This window comes from Amblyomma maculatum, chromosome 5 (genome assembly GCF_055883805.1).
Source record: "Amblyomma maculatum isolate TAMU_Amacu chromosome 5, ASM5588380v1, whole genome shotgun sequence".
Classification (NCBI taxonomy): Eukaryota; Metazoa; Arthropoda; class Arachnida; order Ixodida; family Ixodidae; genus Amblyomma; species Amblyomma maculatum.
Window position 1 is genome coordinate 131269752 of NC_139348.1, and position 22012 is coordinate 131291763.

Sequence of the window (22012 nt, forward strand, 5' to 3'; positions counted from 1 at the left end):
ACACACACACACACACACACACACACACACACACACACACACACACACACACACACACACACACACACACACACACACACACACACACACACACACACACACACACACACACACACACACACACACACACACACACACACACACACACACACACACACCAGAAACAGCACCTATCTTTACCATACTCGTATAGCACAAACCAGCCTGGTATATTGTTTCACACGAATGTCACAATAATTGTGTATACAGCTGTTACTGCTTTGTTTCAAGAGAGGGCTGGACATCTGAGAGCTTTTACGAAGTTTTTTGCAGCTACTCTCGCCTGACACATCGCAAACATATCGCGATCGGCGTAACCATGAAATGACGTAACCACAAATCAAAATCATGCTAGAAAAGTTACGGACATGAACAAGAAAAAACGATGGAGATGGGAAAATTGGTTGTCATGACAGCTTTGAAGTCTAATCACAGAAAGGCAAGAAAGGTGGCCTCTGGTGGCAGCACGTGGCGTGTAGCGGCCCTCACGGGCGAGGCGGAATTTGTTGTAAGAGAGTCGCTTCGAACGGGATGTGCAGCCAGAGGCCCGTCTCCTGAGTGCGTAGTAAGCTCTCCTAAGAGTTGATTTCCTCCATAGCCGCGGGCACAGACATAGGTTGCTGATATTTATACAGCGCGGAGAAGATGGGGAGAACCAGCGCGACATGTAAGCGCTGGTGTTGTCGACAAAAAGCTAGCGTTGTGCTTGTTTTGTTTCTGTCTTTTGCGTGCTTTATGAATAACAGTTTTCTGTTTTGAAGATTACTCATTACCAGAGCAGGTTCTCTTGTAAATATACATCATACATATATGTATAGCCTACGCTGTATCTAACTTTGGAGGATGCGTATGATTTTAAATAGCATTTTCTACTTGAGGTTTGAATACGAGAAATGATGTGAAATTATCCCTATTATCGGCACGAAAGCGACAGTCCGTGCGATGCCACAGTAAAGACTAGATCAAGAGCGTCCTGTTTTTTTTTTCTTCGCTGTTCATTTCTCTTGAACGCACAACCCGCGGTGCGCCGGCCGTGGTCTTCAAAATGTGGCGTTACGATATTTTTTTCCGCTCTCCTAGCGTCTGGAAGACTTGGCGGCCGCTGCTCTTTCCTCGGGTCTGTAAACAGGAAATGTGGCCGCCCCGCTCCTGCTGCGCTGCAGACAAACGAGTGCAGGGGCGTAGCCAACATATCAAGTTGTTTACGGAAGCCGAACAAGGTTTGCACCGGGATCGCTCCGAAACACCATGCTCCGAAAGGTGCCCATGGTTAACAAGCAAGCGAGTGTCCCCGCCTCCCTCCCCGCTGCTCTTTTCCGTTACAAGCGTACAAGGCAGCTGTGGAGAAGAAAGGAGGACTGACGCCGAGAGAGATAGTTTAAAACCCGCTAACGGGAAGAACATGCGCGAATTTGCATTCCCATTTTGAACGGTTAAAAGACCATGGGTCCGAGGTTATTCCCAGCCCTCTGGGTTGTGGTTTCTTAACGAAAGGTGCTGACTGCTGTAATTTTTGGAGTGTATCAAGGGAATGAACGCCTTACGGTCTTTGTTTATCTCTTGCTTTAAAAGCGCCCTTCAAACCATGATATAGGCAGCTCAGTCCTGTCGATCACAACTACGACTCTGTGTGCAGCATGTAAGCTTTAACCTGCGCACGTTAAGCGGTTGTCTGTATGAGGTTTCTTTGACTGTGTGAGATGCATGTGCTGTTGCTGGGGTGGCGGATGCTCTTTGTGACTCCACACTTGTAACTTCAGTTTCTTCCTGTATGTAATTTGTAAATACATCTTTTATCGAACTCCTCAAGATTCTCTGGCATTGTCATCATTCCTTCTACGTCGAATCATCGGAGCCTTTCGCATGGTCATTGCGGCCATCACGAGAACGAACAACTTCATAAAATTACTGCCACCTTGTGGTCAAAACGGTAGACGTAGACGCGGTTCTTCCGGGAGCTGAGGTAGTCAGCCAAGCTGAGCAGCGGACATTCGAACAGGACGTCGCCAAGCAGCTGATGCGCCCAGGACAGGTCTGAGCCGTGGCCCAGTGACCCGTTCGCGTACAAGTCCACTAGGTTTGTCGCATTGTTGACGCCGTACGCAGTGAGCAGCTCCCGCAGAGCGATCCGCATGTACGAGTCGCTATCATCGCCCTCCTGCGCCAGGATCTCGAAGAGAGGCGAGCCTTCGTTGAACACCGTTCCCAGCAGTACCTGCAGAGATAGGGGCAACGATTTAAACGGAAATTAAGGACGATTGAAAAATACAGCAGCAGTCACATGGCGGTTGGCTTCTTTCACATGCATATGTGATGGTCACGGGTGCCGCTAAAAAATAGGTGGATATCTTTTGATACGTCACCAGTATCAAGAAAGCACGCATAGCAGGTGACGCGGTCTGTAACAATAGAGAGATTTAGCTTACCGTGATCCGCGATCCGCCACCGTGACCCTCTACCGCGCGTGGGCGGGGCGCACCAGCTGATTCGTCCCGACGCGGCAGGTCTATGTGCCGACATCAAGTATATGGCGCCATCTATCGGCGTCAAGGGGATCTGGGCATGCGCAGTGGAACGCGCGGTGGCGGATCAATGTAGCGGATCACGGTAAGCTAAATCTTTATAATAATGGTAACGTACGTAAGAGACGAGCCCCTTCTTCTCGGGAATGGTGGTAATGACATTACAAGCAACGGTACTATTGTATTAGGTACTCTTTAGTTCTCAGGACGCGCGAACGGCGATCTGGCTAACACGTCTGCCAAATATTGTCCTGTTTCGCTATCAACCGTGACCATGTGAATCCAACCCCTTCAACCGCATTGTTGTAGCCGTCGGCTCTTAACAGAAGTATGCGGTTTGGAGGACGAGGAGTAAACTGTATTGTAATATAAAGCAGAAGTTGACCGCGAGTTCTTGGGAGAGCTCCTCGGTCCAGGAGTCCCCTGGTTGTCGCCTCGAGTCAAGCCGACATCAATAGTTAGCCGGTCATCCGGTCGAGTTAGCCGCAGAGCGTCTTCCCAGGAGATGCGGGTGAGAGGACGGTTAGCACTTCCATGGGATGTGGACACGACCGTAGATAGGGAAATAAATAAGTGTGGTATGATTGACATCCGATACAGTGTGGTTGGTAGAGGGTTGGATCAATATTTTGTGTACGATGCATGGCGTTGGAAATAGCGGATTCGCAGTCGTCGCGAGACGGTGCTTTTGGTCTTGTGGATTAAGTATTGTTATACCCCTGTCACACGGACAGTTTCGATCCTCATTGAACTCGATCTGCATTCAACTCAATGCAGAACGAGGTTGTCACACGGCAACTTTAAAGTGCAATCGAGCTCGAGCCTGCTTGACTTCAAGTGCTACCTCCATCGATCTCGATATTTCAAGCACACTCGAAAGCGGTCGTCGACACCCTCGTAGCGCACATGAGGAAAATTTCTCAATGCTCATTGAAAACGCCCGTTTAGCATGGGGTGCTTTAATCCTTCTTGAAAACCTCAATGCAGATCGGGTTCAACGAGGATCGAGAGTGACCGTGTGACAGAGGTATAAGTGCGGGTATGTAATTCAACTTGTAGCACTGCATGGGCCGGAATACGAGGCCCGGCCCGGGCCCGAGACCCTATGCCTGAGGCCCGCCCAACCCCATGGTTTCAAGCCCGGCCTGGGCCCGTTTATTTATCGCCCTACTGAGCCGGGCAGGCCAGCAAAGCTCGCGGTGAAGCCCGGTCCTGGCCCGGGCCCATGCTTAAGTAATGCATGAGGTAAATTGTTGGCTGTTATCAAGTGGACTCCTACCACACATAGAAAGAACTGGCCGACACAGAAACTGAAATCGCTGTAACGTCTGAAGAAATTTGACTTTTTAGCGCAAAAGGAAGTGATGAGGCGATTACGCCCGGTCGACATTCTGGATTGCGATCATACAGGTGCGAAGAAAAATACAGATCGAGGGTTTTAAAGCTAGGTTCCGCGGGCTGCTCTCTTGGGTTCCGCGAGGTCTCACTGGACTCCACGCTCCACACCTCACCTGCTACGCATGCAGACAGCTCAGATCATACATGTGCGAAGAGAAAACAGATCGAGGGTTTTGAAGCTAGGTTCCGCGGGCTGCTCTCTTGGGTTCCGCGAGGTCCCACTGGATTCCACGATTCACACCCCACCTGCTACCCGTGCAGACAGTACAGTGCCTGGCTCGTCGAAACGTAGGACTTTTAGATTTTCGAGTAGCAGCTCGTTCCTCCGTTTTGCGCCGTGAGCGTGGAAAAATTTTTTTATAAAAGTACTAAACTGGATAAAAATCAGGACAGGTTCAAGCACAAGCAAAACCACCTGATAGTGGAGGGGATGCGGTTCCTTGGCCCATATTGGTGGTTTTTGGGGTCCCTTGAGACAAAGTTCGTGAACCCCGATATAGAAGAGCTCGGAAGTTCCAGGAGGCGAATGAATAGGACTGCATCCACATGTAATAAACTACTTCGCCTTCCCTCGACATTTCTTATGGCTGCCGATGTCATAACATTAAAGCGTCCTCGTAGGTATAGTAGAATGAAATGTTTGACTGAACACAATTTCATGGGTTGAATACATGGCCGAACTTGTTGCCTTTCTACATAGAGACCGAAAGCGACTGGGCTTGCATATGGCTCAAGGTGACTCAGGCTACGAAGGATGTAGTAGGGAAGGGCTGCGGATCATCTCGACCACATGAGGTTGTTACCGCGCACTAACACCGTGCAGTCCACGGGTGTCGTCTTGCATGCCTCTGTCGAAACGGGGCCATCGCGGTCTAGTCTTTCACAAATCATCTTTGAACATTGGATGAATTAAGCTAGAAGTGATAAAATTAACGTCCTATATACCTTAATTGCTGCTTCATCTGACCCGTAGACAATTTGTGCTTAACAAACGTGTTTGCAATTGTTTGCGTAGGACATGCAACTACTTTCATTTTTATACACCTCAGGTGTCCATAACGGACATTTGGGCTCTCTGAAGAGCCGTACTTCAAATTTAGTTGGCGTTTTTCGAGCCGTGCAGTCAGCAGAGCGGTCAGTTCGTAGACCCTGCTTTCTTTGTTCGCTGTCATGTCGCATGTAATGCGGATAGTTCACAAACACAGGAGGAAGCGCTGAAGTAGGATATCTAGCTTTCTCTGCTTTTTGTAATCCTCGACTCTAAAGTGCAGTGAGCATTTGAGGGATTTGCTCCTTGTCTCGGACTTGCTTATTTTTCCGCTCCGGCCTTCTATAGTGTTTCAGCGCGACGACGTTAAAGACCACGTTCCCCAGAAACTTTGGCGTAGGTGTAGGCTTAGCGAGCGAAAAATCACGGATATTTGTCTGGCAGGTGACATATTGCCACGATTGGTCGTCGGGTTGTGTGACGTCACGATCCAAGACGACAGTGCCTAGTAGGGCTACCCCTTAGAATGGAAGCGTGAGGTGAGAAGGGGACACCTAGACGCTTGAACTAGGAGTCGGACAAGCTTTTCCTATAGGCCACAAAGGCACGTTCGCATGGCTTGGTTAACGGGAAGTTTATAGTTATATCAGGTTATCTTTGACACATTGTCGTTGCTTACAACTGTGTGGCAATGCACGTTTGAGATAATGGATGCGCACATTAAGAAATATATTGAGTAGGCGAGCCGCAAAGTGCATGTATGCGAACGATGGTCTGCAGCAAAAGCCCGAGACGGAAGCCCTCAACGCTGCCACCCCATTCTATTAAAAACTAAGTTTAAGTGTCTTACCAATTTTTTCTACCAGGCTAACCGATTTTGTTAATAGCATACTGTAACACATGATAATTGACAGTGTGATCAATTGTTCCATTGGTGCTTCACTGCGGCACACATGCATGCATGCCATATCGGTCCACGGAGTAAGAGTTTTGCTGACACCGGCGCCGATTACAAAGGTGCGTAGAACTGGCATAGTCAGGCAAATACTCTCAGGTAGACCGGCCAAATGATATAGATCTTCCCAGATTCTCCACCCCTCCTGTGTACCATGTTTAAAGCTTGTTTATCAGAATGGAATCGATCTCGTTAGCTTCGCTGCTCAGCCTGCTGCCCATTGTACAAGCTAGCCCACTAAAATATAATCTACCTTCTACACGTCCCTGCGTCACCTATTCCCATTATTCAACCCAAATGAAATCGAAGAAGATAGTCCGGAACAATGGGGCTCGGAACCATCATCGAGTCTACCGCTCTAGCGTTCTAATCCCTCAAATCAGGACATCAGGTTTTCGCTTACGAGATATGACACCGTTTGTCCCAGTGGGAGTACGCCACGTAGCAGGTATAGCTGTAAAAAGGAAAAAAAAAATGTCAGGAGTGGATGCACTCGCCTCTTTGTTGTCGATGTTTTGAATGCGGCGCGCCATCTGCCAGGGCGGCTGGGGCAGCTCCCGCGACTCGTAGTTTGGGCCGAAGGTGAAAGTCCGCCCCGCCTCAAGCAGCCTCTCTAGGGGCACCTCGGTGAGGCACTTCGCACTGCTCTGGTTTTTGCGGCAGCCCACAGCTTCAGAGAATGTGTACGGATTGGCCGAGAAGACCCTGCACATGTCCGGAGGCAATCGGGCCAAGAGAGAGGCTCGAGCAGATAAGATGGACATGCCGCCGAGGTAGGCAATCGCGCTGTGTCGGCGTTTTGGGATCACATGAAGCTTTGAAATAACTGGTGGCTTGTGTCAGGAGAGAAGCCGTAACAAGAGGCTATGTTTACTCGGAGCTCACAGAAAGAGTTCTTTCTCCTGCACTGGACTTGCATGGTTACACTGATCATAATCACAAGGAAGAAAAAACGTCGTGCAAGTAGGCAAATTAGATTCTACAAGTTTCCTGGAACAAGATACCCGTGGCTGCTCTAGTACTGTGGGTTAATTTGAGATTGATGCAGGTGGCCTTGGCTTCATAGTGTACTTTACATAGTGATATGTCGAAAGGTGCACTGAGCGAAATTCGTCATGCAAGCTGAGTTGCGTTTCGATAAGATGCGCTCGCTCTTGTGCCATCTGATATGATGGCGAGCCAGGGGACTGTGCGTTGTCCTGCCATTGACAATTACTGACAATCCTGTTCTCGAAGGAAGACATATTGTGCGGTAGATATGATAGCAATAACTGGTTGTGAGTAAAAGAAGGGCACAATTCAGCTGTCTGACTGCGCGGACACCTCGACTGCACTATGAAAGGTATGAAGCCGAGAGTGAAAAAAGGGAAAACAGCAAGAAAAGCACCACTGTAAACAACTTGAAATTAATTTCCAACGCCTGTTGATACCGCGGTCGGGATGACTCTGCATGCTCGGACTCAGTGACGCAGGATGTTCTCTAAGACACGGGCTCGTTGGTGCATATATACTACACTGCCACACATTCCCCGCAGAAATGTTTCATGCTGTTATACAAAATCATTGAAATAGGCCCCAAAAACAGTGCTGGTTTATTCCTTTCTCTTTCGCCCTGCTGTGGTGGCTCAGCGGTTAAGACGGTCGACTGCGGAACCCAAGGGTGCGGGGCCGAATCCCAGCCACGGCGACCGCTTTTCGATGGAAGCGAAAAGCAAGGCGCCTGTGTGATGTGCGATGCCAGTGCACGTTAAAGAACGTGCAGCGTTTCGCATAGCCTGAGTCGTTTTGGGACGTTAAACCCCGTAAACCAAACCAAACCTAAACTTTTTAATAACTTTGTTTATGCAAAATATAAAGGACTATGTAAAATAATATGTAATATAATGTGTAATAATATGTAAGGGGCTAGGCTGCGAACCCAAGAGCGCGGGGTCGAATCCCGGCCACGGCGGCCGCTTTTCAATAGAAGAGAAAAGCAAGGCGCCCGTGTGCAGTGCGATGTCAGTGCACGGTCGACCATGTGGTCGACATTTTCGATGTCCTCTACGGCGTCCCTCATAACCTAAGTCGGTTTGGATTTACAAGTGCCGATTAGTCCAACTACATCCGCAAGTTATTAGCAGGGGGGAAATCCTAAAGTCACGCAACTGATTGCAAGATTAGTTCGGAAGGGGTGCCAGAGTTTGCCTAAGCGTACAACAGGGCCTGATGCGTGGCCTTTTGCGCTTTCAGCACAGAAGAGCTATTTTCTTTGCGGCGTTTTAGTGTAGCATTATATAGATCAGTTGCTAGTACTGCACCCAGTTGATTGAATCCGGGGATGTGTGACTTTCAAAAAAAAAAAAAAAAGTACTTGCGATTATGCGGAAGGCCGTTTTCTGCCATTTTATAGTTTTGATATATTTTTAAAGGTTGCGATTCTCTGAATAGATTGGCAAACCATCAGTTCGAAGTCTGAAAGGGAGTTACTGAATTGGAGTTACATGTTACATCCTTAACCTTCGCAGGCAAGAGGAAACCTACAAGCTACTAAAGCATGACGAAGCCAGTGCACAAGTGGTTTTAATTTAAACGCTATTCAAATTTAATACAGTACAAATACATTTTTTTGAAGTATTCCTGTATTAGGGCTACCAAGCACGAGTGTAGACAGAAATTCAGGGTGCTTGTTGTTTAGTTTAAATAAAGCTCCTTTAATTTTCATGGTCTTCATATTTAGTGATTTAGTTAGCTTCTTGCACAGAATTTGCTGATAGTTCTGATTATGGTTAGCACCGTGAGTGTTAGAGCCATGAACAATAAAGTTACGTCATCTGCGCAAGTTATGTATTTAGAGCCGTCACCTATGCTAACGATATCGCCGATGTAGGCAATGAAGAATAGGTTCGAGGTTTCCGTGCGGTACAGTCGAATATATGGATGCTATTAGACAAAAGGAAAAGTGAATTAGTAGTTTTTGCTGGCGGCAATTTCAGTATATTTTCAATGGTTTAGGATACTACTATGGAGGCTTGAACGTTCTACTTTTCAGTGCATAATATTATAATTATAACAATCGGAGGCTTTCTGCAAGTCAGCAGAGATGCCAAATGTAAACCATTTATTTTGAATAGACTACAAAATGTTTTGTCTGAGTTAGTAAAGGGAACTTTGTTTATTTGGCTTTCATTAAACGTTATCCGTAATCTATTATTATGCTCTGTTGTTTGGTTAAATTTACTATGGCCTCGAGGACTATTTTTTCTAGGTTTAAAGAAAAAGGATTGGGTATATTGATTCTTGTCGATTAGTTCGATAAGGTGCTCTTATCTACGCCTTTAGACACTAAAGCTATATTTGCTATTTATATTATTGTGAGTATTCGCAATCTGCTCGGAAAATGGATAGAATAACCTTCGTTGATATTTTTTAGATGTGAGGTATTATGATGAAGGGTGCGTGTATCATGTTGAAGAATATAGAATTCTGTTGGGTGGAGCTGCAACTCATCTGCGTCACTGTTTTATTGCGAAAGCAATACTGCTCTAGGTTTCGAGACTTCAGCGTAGTGCTTCCGGTAGCCACATCTTACCCATGTGACGCTGTGACGTCACACCCTACGTTACACTAGGGTGAGAGTTGGGCTACCAACTCAAGCGGTCGGCAGGAGCTGCCGATTTGGGTCTCTCGCTTCACATGGGACGGTTATGTCAGAATCAGCCTGCTAGGACCCTGGCATTCACGGTACTCCTGTAGGCCACTAAGGCACGTTCATACGGCTTGGTTAAACACTATAGTCAAACGGGCGAGTTGGTTAGCCCGCTTGGTTAAAGCGGGGCTTTATATGTGGGCTGAGGAAGAAGAAAAAAAGAAGAACGCTCGGCCACCCGCAGCTAATGCTTTCGGTCAATATTTGGTTCAGCAGCGTTGAACCCTTGTAATTTTTTTTAATGTTCCGTGATTGGATGGTCTCATGAACTTCACAGACATATTTGATATAATATGGCACTATTCCTTTTTCGATCGAGGTAGAACCGACTTGGCTAGCAAACGTCGCACACCCACAATCAACTTCTTTTCGGCCTCCACATCACTTAAAACCTTGCTGACTGTGGTGCACGAAGTGGTCTTGTACTGGCAGTGTTAGGTGGGCTTAACATCATACTTGGTTGGTTACTTCGACGTTGTCTTCGACTTATCACCTCCAAATTTTAACTACCAGTCCGTAAGCAATACACACTCACCATCACCGACAAAAAATTTTGTCCAATCATATTTATCTCTTTCTGTCGTCGCTCTGATTGGCTAAGCTTTTTCGCTAGGTTACAACACGTGGCCTCGCGCAGGTAATTTAGACCAAGTCTGGTACAGCGGCTTCAATGTACGAGTCTTCCAAACGGGTCTTTCAAGTTTTTCGGCCAACAGAGAAAGTGATGGAGACTATATATTCTGACAGCTGATTGGCCGTGGGCTGTTGTGGGGCTTTGCACTAAACGAAAAACCATTGGAGCGGATTCAAACCGGTCGCGTTCGCACCTGGGTACTCGCGTTCAGTAGCTTTGTGCCTTGACTAGCCGTGTTTACATGAAGGCGACAGTAGCGCATCGTATCGCATCTCATTTAGTAGCGCCTCACGGTAATGGATGCGACAGCGTTTACATGTAGCGCATCATCTCTAACGTGGCGGTGGCAGAACGCGATGTCGCCTATTGAGATTGAGAGGGGTAAGTCGACTTGCCCCTCTAAATCCAGCCCTGCTTGGCGCATTAATGCGATGCGCTTTCTAGCGCATTACCCCTGTTTACATGAATGCGATGCGCTAGGAACTGGTTGCGATGCGATGCGCTAACTGTCGCATTCATGTAAACACGGCTACTGATCCATCAGGACGGTTGGTTTCGCTGGTTATAAGCAGGATTAAGTAGGATTAGACATCCGCCATTCGACGCGGCAGCTCCCAGATGGCGCCACACGCAGGGTTGCACTGGTGGCCTCCGCGATCAAGCGCCCTGCTGCACCGTAGCTGATATGCTGTAGCTAAACCTCCGCCATTTAACGCGGCAGGTCACAGAATGCGACCTGAAAATGTAGCGCATTAAGCCCATAGCCACAGAAAGTTTTTGCAAAAGCAATCACATCGAGTTAAGACAAGTAAGATGAAGCAAAAGCCTTGCTTTAAGACTATAATTAGTTTAGCAGACATAGCCCTTGCCATTATTTTCTTTCACCGACCTGTTCTTCTTCCTCGTTTTCCAACAACGGTCCAAGTCCTTCCTCTACAAATAAAAGTTCATTCATTCATAGCTCGTAGTTCCTGCCGCACGCACCTTTAGTCAAGTTCGTATATTCGTCCGACAGCATTCTCACAAAAATGGCAGTGGTCGCATAATACGACTTTTGAATTTGGGGCCCATATCAGTGCGTTTTCCCTGTAGCAGCGTAAACGCTGCGTCACAACTCACCAGCCTCTACTGTACGTGCGCATTTCAAGTTAGAGACGGACGCATTAAGCAACACGTGGCAAAGCAGCTGTCAAACCTGCACAATTGACACATTATATGCAGCGTCGCAGCTGGCGTTTCGTTAAACCGGATCGCGCCCGCGTCACCTGTAGGTGAATTTGTTTTCAAGCAGTTACGTGGGTAGTAGAAGGTTTTCCGCGCATTCCTCAGGGTGTACGACACCTTGGAAAAAAAAAAAGAGGATTATATTTGTAAATTTTTCTTTATATTCCCAAAAATCGCATTCCAACAAAATTTACTTTTAAAATTCTTTAAAGGGAAAGAAACAATTCGCGTAAACGAAGAAGCGGTGTTCTCTCCGCTATGCAGCAGATACGAAAGATGGGTAGTTTATTATGTTTCCCGGTGGAGGTACCTGCGGAACGGCGACTCGCTGTGCAGCAGCATGCGGAGGGGCCGAGAGCGCCAGTAGGGGTTGTAAGAAAGCAGGTGGGCGCCCAGCGCCCAGGCGCCCGTGGCTGCGCCCATCAGCACCGTGTTGTGCCAGTCGCCGCCAAAATGTTCCACATGACGTTGCACCCACTTCAGCGCCACTTGCTGGTCGTACAGCAGAAGGTTGCCCGGCATCTCTAAGCCGTCTGCACACGCGGGGCGCCACAACGTGTCGCTTACACACAGATGCATATTTTCTATTACTTTAGAGCTGCCTCACCATAATATGTCTTTGCGAAAGTCAAGCGCAATGTTCTAATACGGCTGAAATCAGAAATACTAAACCGGATTTAGACTGTATGCGTCGTTTCAATGAGCGCTGGTCGTCACCATGATTTTCTTTGGGAGGCTTTGTGTAATTGGCTGCTTTGTGTAACCGCAACGAAAACGGTTTTGAAGCAGTCCAAAGAGGAGAAGGTTCGACATCTATACCTCGTCCGATAGAAAGGTCAGGGTCTCCCTAACTAATCGCCATGCGGGTAGTGTCGGCAAACAAACCCCGACATCTGGAAAGGATGAAATGGGAAAAGGATGAGGGCAGGCCATCACTCATGCCATTTATATGTCCCTGTTATTTTGTAGCGAGAGCTTCACTACGCCAGCTGCTTCGCGAGGTCAGCGTGCTTGCGCGCTGAGCCGTGGGAGCACTGCTCCGCCAGCTGTGCGCATGCGCAGAGTGACGTCATAGCCCGCAGCTTGTGTGCGTGCCGCGCGCCTCGCCGCTGCGCAGACAGCAGAGCAGACGCCGCCCGCCTAGTCAGTAGCACGCATGCGCGGAGTGACGTCAGAGCTCGCAGCTGGTGTGCGCGCCTCGCCGCTGCGCTGATGGCGGAGCAGACGCCGCCCTCCTCGTCAGTTGTGCGCATGCGCGGAGTGACGTCAGAGCACGCAGCGCCGAAGAATTTGAGCAAGCTACAACCGACTACCATCACGAAATGGGGAAGTAGTCTAGACTTAACGCTTCAGCAAAACTCTGCTGTTTTTAACCATGATATCGACAAAGTGCGAACTGTCTTACTATTTTGCTGATCCCTGGAGCGCCTTCATTGGTATAAACAATAAAGTTCAAGCCGTTACCCACGTGTTTTACTTTCAAGCGAAACCTAAGCGTAGCCAGGGGTATCTAGCTCTCGTTACTCTACCAGGTTTAACCAGAGCTAAATCACACCCAATTTTTTCTTCGGCCTTGAACCGAGAAGGTCAAAGGCGACTTAAAGCAGGATTGGTTGGAAGGGGCTAACTTCCATTCTGCTCAGAAACTGCCTAGTCGTCGAACAGCAAGTAAGGCACTGGGAGCGACCGGTACTGTAAAAAGGTAAGAGATAGCGCACTAGGCATGGCCATGGCATGTAATCCGGGGACCGCGTGTTTGAGACAGATAGGCGAAGATTTGCATACTGCTTTAGAATCTCACAATGTTTGAAAAATATTTGTTACAGTAGCCGTTACTACTAAAAGTGATAAAATTTTAGCCCGAATTTATAATTCCTGATAATTACAGAATTAGTGCTCTTAGCTTTGAGAATAAATTAAGTTCCGTTTTTTTCCCGCGAGAATCTTTTCAAACAAAGCTTCCCCAAAGGGGAGTCTGATTTCCTTATAACTGGTCGAAATTTAGTTTTTTTTTTTCTTTACTGAAGAGTGTCAATCATCGAACGGAAAAATGGATTGCTAAAATAATTTCATCGCAGCAGAATAACTCAGATTACTGCCCATACCGACCCATGTTTTTTTTTCTCAACGAGAATTGTCCTGTTACAGCTTTTGGTGAATAATTCGTCAATACATCTTTCATCTTTATTTTCACTGTGAGGTACATGTGCATGGATTATCAGTATTACAGAAGGAGGTCCCGAAGCATAAACTGTCCGGGGGACCTCCTAAGCTATAACCGTAACAGTAACCGTAACAGTAAGCTATAACCCGAGCATAAAAATTTCAACTAACCTTGAAAAGCTTTGGCTACTTGCAAACCAGAACAAAAGGGCTGCTGCTTTCATTTTGTAAGAAATGCAATCTTTGTTCTAAAAAACAGCGGTTAACGCTGCTCCTTTGATTTCTGTGAGTACTGCCTGACTCTGTTAGCTCTATTTAAGACATTCTTAGCAAAATTATTACCAAACCCGGCGAGGCTGTAACTAATAAAACAACATGCCGTAAATAATTCAACGCTAAGAATTTTTAAATCAGGTTTTTTTTTTTGGAACCCAATGTCACTAACATAGTGACATCAGAAGGCATTTCAAATCCAACGCCTTCAATCTGTTTCACCGAATATGCTCCTGTTATTTGGCCACTGTTACGAAGGTGGACCCGCTTCCTTGATTCATTTCTCTGTGTCACGTTTTACATAAACAAATATATAGGTTCAAGGAAGTAGGCATCACTTCGGCCAAAATTACACTTGTTGCTTATAAAATGTTTGCCTGCACTTGATCGCTTGAATTAACGCAACGTGTAAAGCAGTATTAACATAATTACCTTTAGCTTAGAAAAGGTTCCACAGCTAGCCTGCAATTCGCTGCCGCCTTCTTTATCACTGGTGAAGATATGCATTAAATGTAAAGCACATTGAAACGATTTATGATGACATTGGTATCGCATAAACATACGAAGTGTATAGGGCCCAGATGTTGCGCGTGGTGATGAAAGTGTTTGCAAATGGTTAAACTAAAAGGTATGTTTGCTTGCAGGAACAGGGTTTTTTAGAGAGCAACAGTCTCTAACGCGATGTCTCGGGACGCGTGCAGCTTTGGATGGCATCGCCATCCGGCCAGATGAAACTAAACATGCCTACCTGGTGTTACACTTCTCATCAATTACCTAGCACTTTTCGATCCACTTCAGGCATACATTTTTCCTACCACGTTCCGAACACTTACCACAACTACCGACAACACCCGAGCCGAAACTAGAGTATAACGCTTTTCGACCAATCGACCATACATGCTTGGCATAAAAGCTTTACCAATGCGCCACGCGTGGAGGGATGGTCTCGATGTCCCTGGTACGGAGGCTCACCTTTGTGGAAGAAACTCAGGACTCCCAGGCGGAAGTTTGGCGCCACCACGACTACGTCGCCCGTGGCTGCCAGGAGGCTGCCATCGAAGCGCGTGTTGCTGCCCGTGTAGAAGCCCTCGGCGAACAAAAATATCAGCACCGGCTTACTGCACGAATCGGTCAGCTCCTTGTCAGGCATGCAGGGTGTCCACAGGTTGAGGTGCAAACAATCCTCGGCACCCTGCCAGCCCTTCTCTTTGCTTTCTCTGGCCGGTAACCAGTTTCGCTGCGGGCAAAGCGGGCCCTCGGTAGTCGCAGTTACCAGCGAATAGTTCTCAGCCACCGGCACTGATTGCCTGGGAACGAAAAGAGGAAGAGGATTTGGTGGATGTCACTGATCGGTGTGGTGTCAATGTTGTGGGGTTTGTCATCTGAACGAGAAATACGCTTGGTTGGCTTTTTTGAAATAAAGTTTGAGAAACACTAAAGTAAACCAAAAACTTTATGCTCAACCTGACGTGTCGGTACAAACGTTTGGTCCCTCAGTGGTGGCAGAGTCACTCCTGAGGAACGGACCGAGTTTGTACCTAAACGTCTAGTTGAGAACAAAATTTATTGATTGCTGTTCGTATACCTATATCAAACTTTCGTTTAATATTATGATTCGTGGATGTGTGCTGACCGTAATTAAGTGGTTCTGTGTCTTTAATGCATGAATACCTTTTATAGTTATTTATGTATTCGTAGACGATGACTTTCGCAAAGTATTGCGCGTTAACACAAAATACGAAAAATTAAGTAGTGCGAGGAAAAGCAAATTCAAGGCGAGGTTGTCACGAATTCCAAAGAAACCAGTCCAGAGCAAGATGACTACAAATGAGTTCATCGAGTAGTAGAAATGAGGATGCACCTTGAGTGTCATCATCATCATTATCATCAGCCGGGCTATGCCAACTCGGGGCGAAGGAAGAACTCTTCCATTTTTTTCAATTAACCCGGTCCTGTGCTAGGTGCATCCGCTTGACCCCTGAGAATTTCTTAATTTAATCCACCCGCCTAACTTTCAACCCGGTCCTGTGCTAGGTGCATCCGCTTGACCCCTGAGAATTTCTTAATTTAATCCACCCGCCTAACTTTCAGCTGCCCCCTGCTACGCTTACCTTCCTTGGAATTCAGTTTTTTACCCTAAGCGACCATCGGATATCCTCTCTTCGCACTACATGTCCTGCCCATGCCCATTTCTTCTTCTTAATTTCCACTATAATATCGGTAACTTGTGTTATTTCTCTGACCCACTGTGCACGCTTCCTATCTCTTAACGTTATAACTACCATTTTTCGCTCCATGGTCCTTCCTCAACTTAATTAGAACCCTTTTCGTTAACCTCCATGTTTCAGCCCCATATGTCACTACCGGTAGGATGCAACTGTTATACACTTTCCTCTTAAGCTGCTAGTCGTAATGTTTAAGTACCTTCCAAATGCGCTCCATCCCAGTCTTATCCTCCTAGTTATTTCCCTTTCGTGGTCCGGCCCTGCGGACACTACCTGTCCTAAGTAGACAGGTAGTGGCTGCAGATATAGTCTAAAGCTGTGAGAGGTATACGGTAACAGCTGTTTGAATCTGGCAGCCCTGGAATATATGTCAGTCCATCGGTTGCTTTGTTTACTTAAATGGTTCGCTAAAGCATTTGCTATCACATGTAGATGTATACTGCATTGCGAAAATGGCGATAAGACCATAATAGGCTCTTATGTCCATGGAAATGTTTTGCGATAATAAGCGACGTTTTTTTTTTTTTGACCGAAGTAAAAGACGTCGCCGCCGTACTATGCGATAACCTATGATTAGTGCGTCGCCCTGGTAACGAAAACTTCTCTCTGGTGGAGCTGGAGTCACAATCCATATCCTGAATGTGTAGTCGGCGTTCTCAATAATGTCTGTGGTTAAGTGAATTGTACGTATTCTGATCCTGATGACAGAATTAAGACAAGAGGACAAGGTAGACTGTCCAGCCCCCATCAAACAGTACAGGTTCTCACACACGTGCAGAAAAAAAACTTGAATTTGTCTTCCATATTGGAACGTCTTCCTCATTTCAATTGCCTGCTAAAAGAAAATATTTGTCCTAAGTGGCGGCGGCCTGAAATCTGCTGAAGGTTAGTCAACTGGATTGCACACCTTACATGCGCTTTTAACGCGGTAGCGTTAAGGAGCTCGTGTCGCAGAAAAGCCGGTGTCGTCGGCGTCCAGTGAGCGATAAATCCCGGCATGCACTTCATAAATAAAAAGCAAGTTCCAAGATGGGCTAGGTGGGAATCGAACCAGGGTCTCCGGAGTGTGAGACGGAGGCGCTACCACTCAGCCACGAGTATTTTTTTTTTCACTCACTCAGCCACGAGTTCGATGCTTGAAAGCGGTACAAAAGCGCTTCTAGTGAATGCGGTGTTGCCTTAGAAACATGCCGTAGAACGTTATACTGCAGTGTATATCGGTAATTATGAGCATGTTACAGAAGTCGCAGTTACACGAGTAGCGAAGTACGTTTCCGCTACATTTCTTCTGCGCTCTGCGCACATGCAGAGCCATCTTGCGGCAAACACAGAAGAACCCCTCCTCGCAATGTGCGGCGCTGCCCCGACACGTGGCGCGCCACTCGCCCCTGACGTTTCGCCGTGCACCCTCACAGGTTGTAGAATCAAGCGTCTTTCCTTTCTTTAGATCACTATATCTTCGCTCACCCGCTTCTCCCCTTCGGGCCGCGCGGGTACCGGTGCGAGGATGCCCCAATACCCTTGCGTTTAGTAAGTTTTCTCGACGAGGTGCAATAACGCTATCGCGTTCCACTCTTGAAGGCGAAGCTTAAGCGTCCTCCAAATTTTATGTCATCATATGTGAACAGAAACGATGTCGGTTTTGAGGCCTGCACACTGGATGAAAAGAGTGGTGTCAACGCTTTCGGCAAGAGAAGGGATGCATCATGGAAGATGGTTGGTTTGTGGGGTTTAACATCCCAAAGCGACTCAGGCTATGAGAGACGCCGTAGAGGAGGGCTCCGGAAATTTCGACCACCTGGGGTTCTTTAACGTGCACTGACATCGCACAGCACACGAGCGCCTTCCTTTTCACCTCCATAGAAAAGCAGCCGGCCGAGGCCGGGATTCGATCCCGCATCCTTGGGAACAGTAGTCGAGCGCCATAACCACTGCACCACCCCGGCGGGGTATCATGGAAGATGGTCAGCTACAGTCAGTCATGCGAGGTACTACGTTAACACTACATTATTCGGCGCTAAGAACAGGCGACAGTTGCCTCTGCGGCTGAGTTTTCAGCGAAAAGCCCGCGGCGCGCAAGTTGAACTGGAACCAATTTCATGTAGCGGGAAAGTCGGCCATTCGCCACTCACCAATACCAATGCAAGAAACAGGTCGTTCCAGTACACGTGTATATGATCCGTGAAAATCCATACGGAAGCGCCGTCAGTGAAAACATATTGGGGGAGAAAAATTGTGAACACGAGTTGTAAGGTTGAAGAACGTGGTCACCTCTTTTCAAAGACCACAGCCGAAGGACTAGTCCCAAAGAACGCTGCTCTTGCGTATACACGGATATAAAATACGCTAGCAGGCGTGCGACTAGTGCCACTTGGGGAATGTTACCTGAAGCGCAGGTCGTGGACAGGTGGCTGAGCGTACTGAATTCCGAGGAAGGTGTACACCCAGCGGCCATTGACTACAGCCCGGTATCCACGCACGGAGCGTCCGCTTTTGAGACGCACCTCCACATAGTCCACCTGGTTCAGGGAAATACATAAGGCGCATTAAAATTGTATACGGCTCATGGAGAGAAAAGCATCGTGTTTTCCATTATAAGCCGAAAGTACGAGGCTCAGCATTGGGGGCCAAATGAAAGCCGGGTCCCGAATTCTGACATTGCGTCGATTTCACAAGTGTCGTTTTCGGCATTTTCGCCTTACCTGATTGGTGGAAACGCCGGAGCTGGAAGTGGTGGCGACGGAACTGATATCCAGATTCGGTGTTTCCGCCAATCGGATGGCTCGAGGTCAGGGCGAAAACAACACTTCTGGAAACGACGTAAACTCGGAATACGGACCCAGGCCGCAGCCAGACAACAAATTGTTACTCAAAGACAAATTTAAAAGTAGGCGTACTAAACGATCAGAAGTGAAGGAAAGCAGCAAGAAAAATTCTTGAATTTAGTCAATATTCATAAAATCTAAGCTGGCCACTTTTATGCAGAAGTGAGTCTATGATCACACATCGCGATAATAACTACTGCTGCACACTTTACATCGAGTGACCTGAGTATATATGCGTGTGCTTAATGAAGACAGTACCTGTAGCCAGACGAGAATGGCCACACCTGCACAGCACAGGAAAATCACAGCAGAGCTGATGACCACGCTGTGAGCTACGGACATTGATTTTTGGTGCTTGAAACTGAAAAAAAAAAGGATTGGAGCGATTATGTGCTGCTTGGAGAGTTGCTTATCTTACACATATGTTCTGTTTATATAGGAATTTTACAGATGGCAGTTCACATTGTGCCCACCGGGTGGCGCCACTAGAAGCGCCACCATTTTCCGCCTCGTGGGCAGCCGCCTGCAACGTTTGTGCGGAGGGAAAAACACGGTGGTGACTAAGCGATGTAATGAGCTGGTAACCTCCAGAACAGTAATATATTCCAGTTTGTGGCGCAGTGTCATCCGAAAGATTTACGAGTGTTTGGTGAGGTCACTAGTGCAAGTACGTCGAACAATCGATGCCTTAGGAACGGTGTAAATGCGTCGAAAAATGTTGCTGCACTGTGTGACACGCGTCTTTATATCATGTTCCGCCTATCATTACTTGAAAATATTCAGTCATACTTTCCTTCAGGGCATATAATTGTCGCACACTTCAGAGCGCGACCTTTGATCAGCGTTCGTACAGATGCACATAAGTAAACTTTCCGTTCTCTTCCGTTCTGTAAGTCTTGCCGATAGTGGACATAAATGATAAGTCCGCGAAAAAAATGAAAAACTTAATTTGGGTCCAATGTTACAATGGACATAACCATTGCTGGTAATCTCAACAAGACAGCCCGCGAAAAATATATGAAGTCAATAATATGCTCCATCGACTTTCGTCAGCAGCTGTACACTTCTTACGTAGCGGCGTGGGTAGTAACCCATGAGCAGTAAGTCGGGTCATAGAGTACGCGTACAGGTCAAATCGAAATTTAGTTTAGTGTTTAACAGTGACAACGTTTAGAAAAACTGTGCACATATGCTTATACCTCGTCTTGCTGCCTCTTTATTAGCGACTCTAGGAAATAAATCCATTTTACTATGCTGTTCCAAACACTCCAATTTCTGATTTTTTTTGTTTTGGCCATAAGAAAAAACTGCGACCAAGTGTGGGTGTTTCACATATATTTGTTGAAACTAAACCTCTGTTTTGAAAATAAAAGCAGCAGACATTTTGTGACCCAGGGACATTCAAGGGTAGCGCGATAAGGAGCTATAAGCAAAGAGGCAGCGCCCGTAACTTCCCTCCGTAAAGTGTCGACAGAGCTGTAGACACCTTCAATATGTTATTACACATTTACACCTGCACGCTGTTTTTAGCCATTATGGATATAACCACGTTAAATCAATTTAAGTAAAATGCATACATGCTTGCTGTGGAGTCGCAATTCGCCTAAGGTGACAGTTTCTGTCATTAACAGGTAGCCATTTAATCTCAACTAAGGAGAAAAGTGGCTTTGCGTCAACGTACGTCAAGTGTATCCTGGCCACAGTTGTAAGTCAGTTTTATTATTTTTAAAGTATATCGCAGAGTGAAAACCAAGCCGAGATGATAAATAGGTTTCGTTTCGTGGTTTGTTTTGGTTTGTGGGGTTTAGCGTCCTGCGTCCTGTCCCACTATAGCTGTCAATCAAATGAAGTCATCAACCGAAACGCACATCATAATTCTCCTTGCCTACCATGAGTACACTTAAAAATGAATCCTGCCTCCACCGGGAATCAAACCTCCATCCTTCGGATCCCCTGCCGAGCGCTTTAACCAACTGCGCCACGCCTGGGATCGTGAAACGCAAGTCATAATTCTCCTGGTATACCTTGAGGATGATAGTAGCGATGACAATGAAGCTGCAGTTAGTGATAATGACAATGATGGCATTAGCAATTATAATGACGGTGCATTCAGTCGATAACGATAATGAGAGCAATCGTCATGCACCGTGCGCACCAGCAACGCTTAGGCTTTCGCATTTCTGCAGTGAGATTGCACAGTGCTCTCGAAATTTTTCACCCCCTCTGAATAGAGTCACGCATAACGCGCCACATCTCCCTCATTTCTTCAGTAAAATTTAATATACATTGCAGTCGTATTCGGTTGCCGTTTGGACAGACTGCGTTACCTTCCACAAGAGCTCATGGTATTAGTACCTTTTTCTGTCTCAGAAGAGGTTCCCGATTTAACGAAGCATATATGTGGCAAGAAATTCATGGAGACTTTGTGGAGCTTTTCTTGCAGGAGCAGTGTGTTTTAAGAGGAACCCATAAATATACTGTTAAATAGGAAATACTAATAAGCATCAGTTCTGGAGGACAGGCCGGTAGCTCACTTACGCTTCCATTGTCCCTGGGCTTTCTTTCGTCGATGCAGACCGTGCCACTTCGCTGTCTGCTTGCTTAGCTGTAAATAATCCCCATGAAATTTAGCGGGATACTTTGCTGCGGAATGAGGCGAAACGAAGAAATCGATAAAAATATATCTCTAATAAGAGTACGAGAAGCTAGTAAGTTGGTTAGGGGGAGGAAACGGGAAAAATTACGTTGTTCCATCATCGATAAGAACAAGAGGCGACTGAAATAATTACGGAAATATTCAACCCTGAATAATCTCTAACCGATAGCGCCCTCACTATAGCGTTTTCCAACAGAGCTTAGGTTTCGATTGCAGGCATTCATGGCACTTGCCTGATTCGGACAGTTGAGGACTCTTTATCGTCAAATCAGTGCTTGCGTCTCCTGCAAGATAACCATGATGAAAAACAAAAACAAGAATATAGGAACCTTGACCAGGTCAAATGAGCAAGGAACGGGAGGGGAGCATCAAAGCGGCTAGCCAACGTTCAGATTTCACCCAGACAAATCTCCTGGGCTCCC

General features: G+C 46.8%; 1 protein-coding gene across 1 annotated transcript in view; it reads right to left on the reverse strand.

Annotated features, from left to right (window-relative positions):
- Positions 1-22012, reverse strand: part of LOC146189565 (acetylcholinesterase-1-like) — a 30745-nt gene that overhangs the window by 6390 nt on the left and 2343 nt on the right. The window contains exons 3-9 of the mRNA XM_084605297.1: positions 21824-21874; positions 19193-19218; positions 18495-18628; positions 14857-15191; positions 11759-11981; positions 6400-6607; positions 1955-2254 (exon numbers count right to left, since the gene is read on the reverse strand). Of these exons, the coding sequence (XP_084461423.1) occupies positions 1955-2254; positions 6400-6607; positions 11759-11981; positions 14857-15191; positions 18495-18628; positions 19193-19218; positions 21824-21874 (1277 nt within the window). The remainder of the gene's footprint in view (positions 1-1954; positions 2255-6399; positions 6608-11758; positions 11982-14856; positions 15192-18494; positions 18629-19192; positions 19219-21823; positions 21875-22012) is intronic.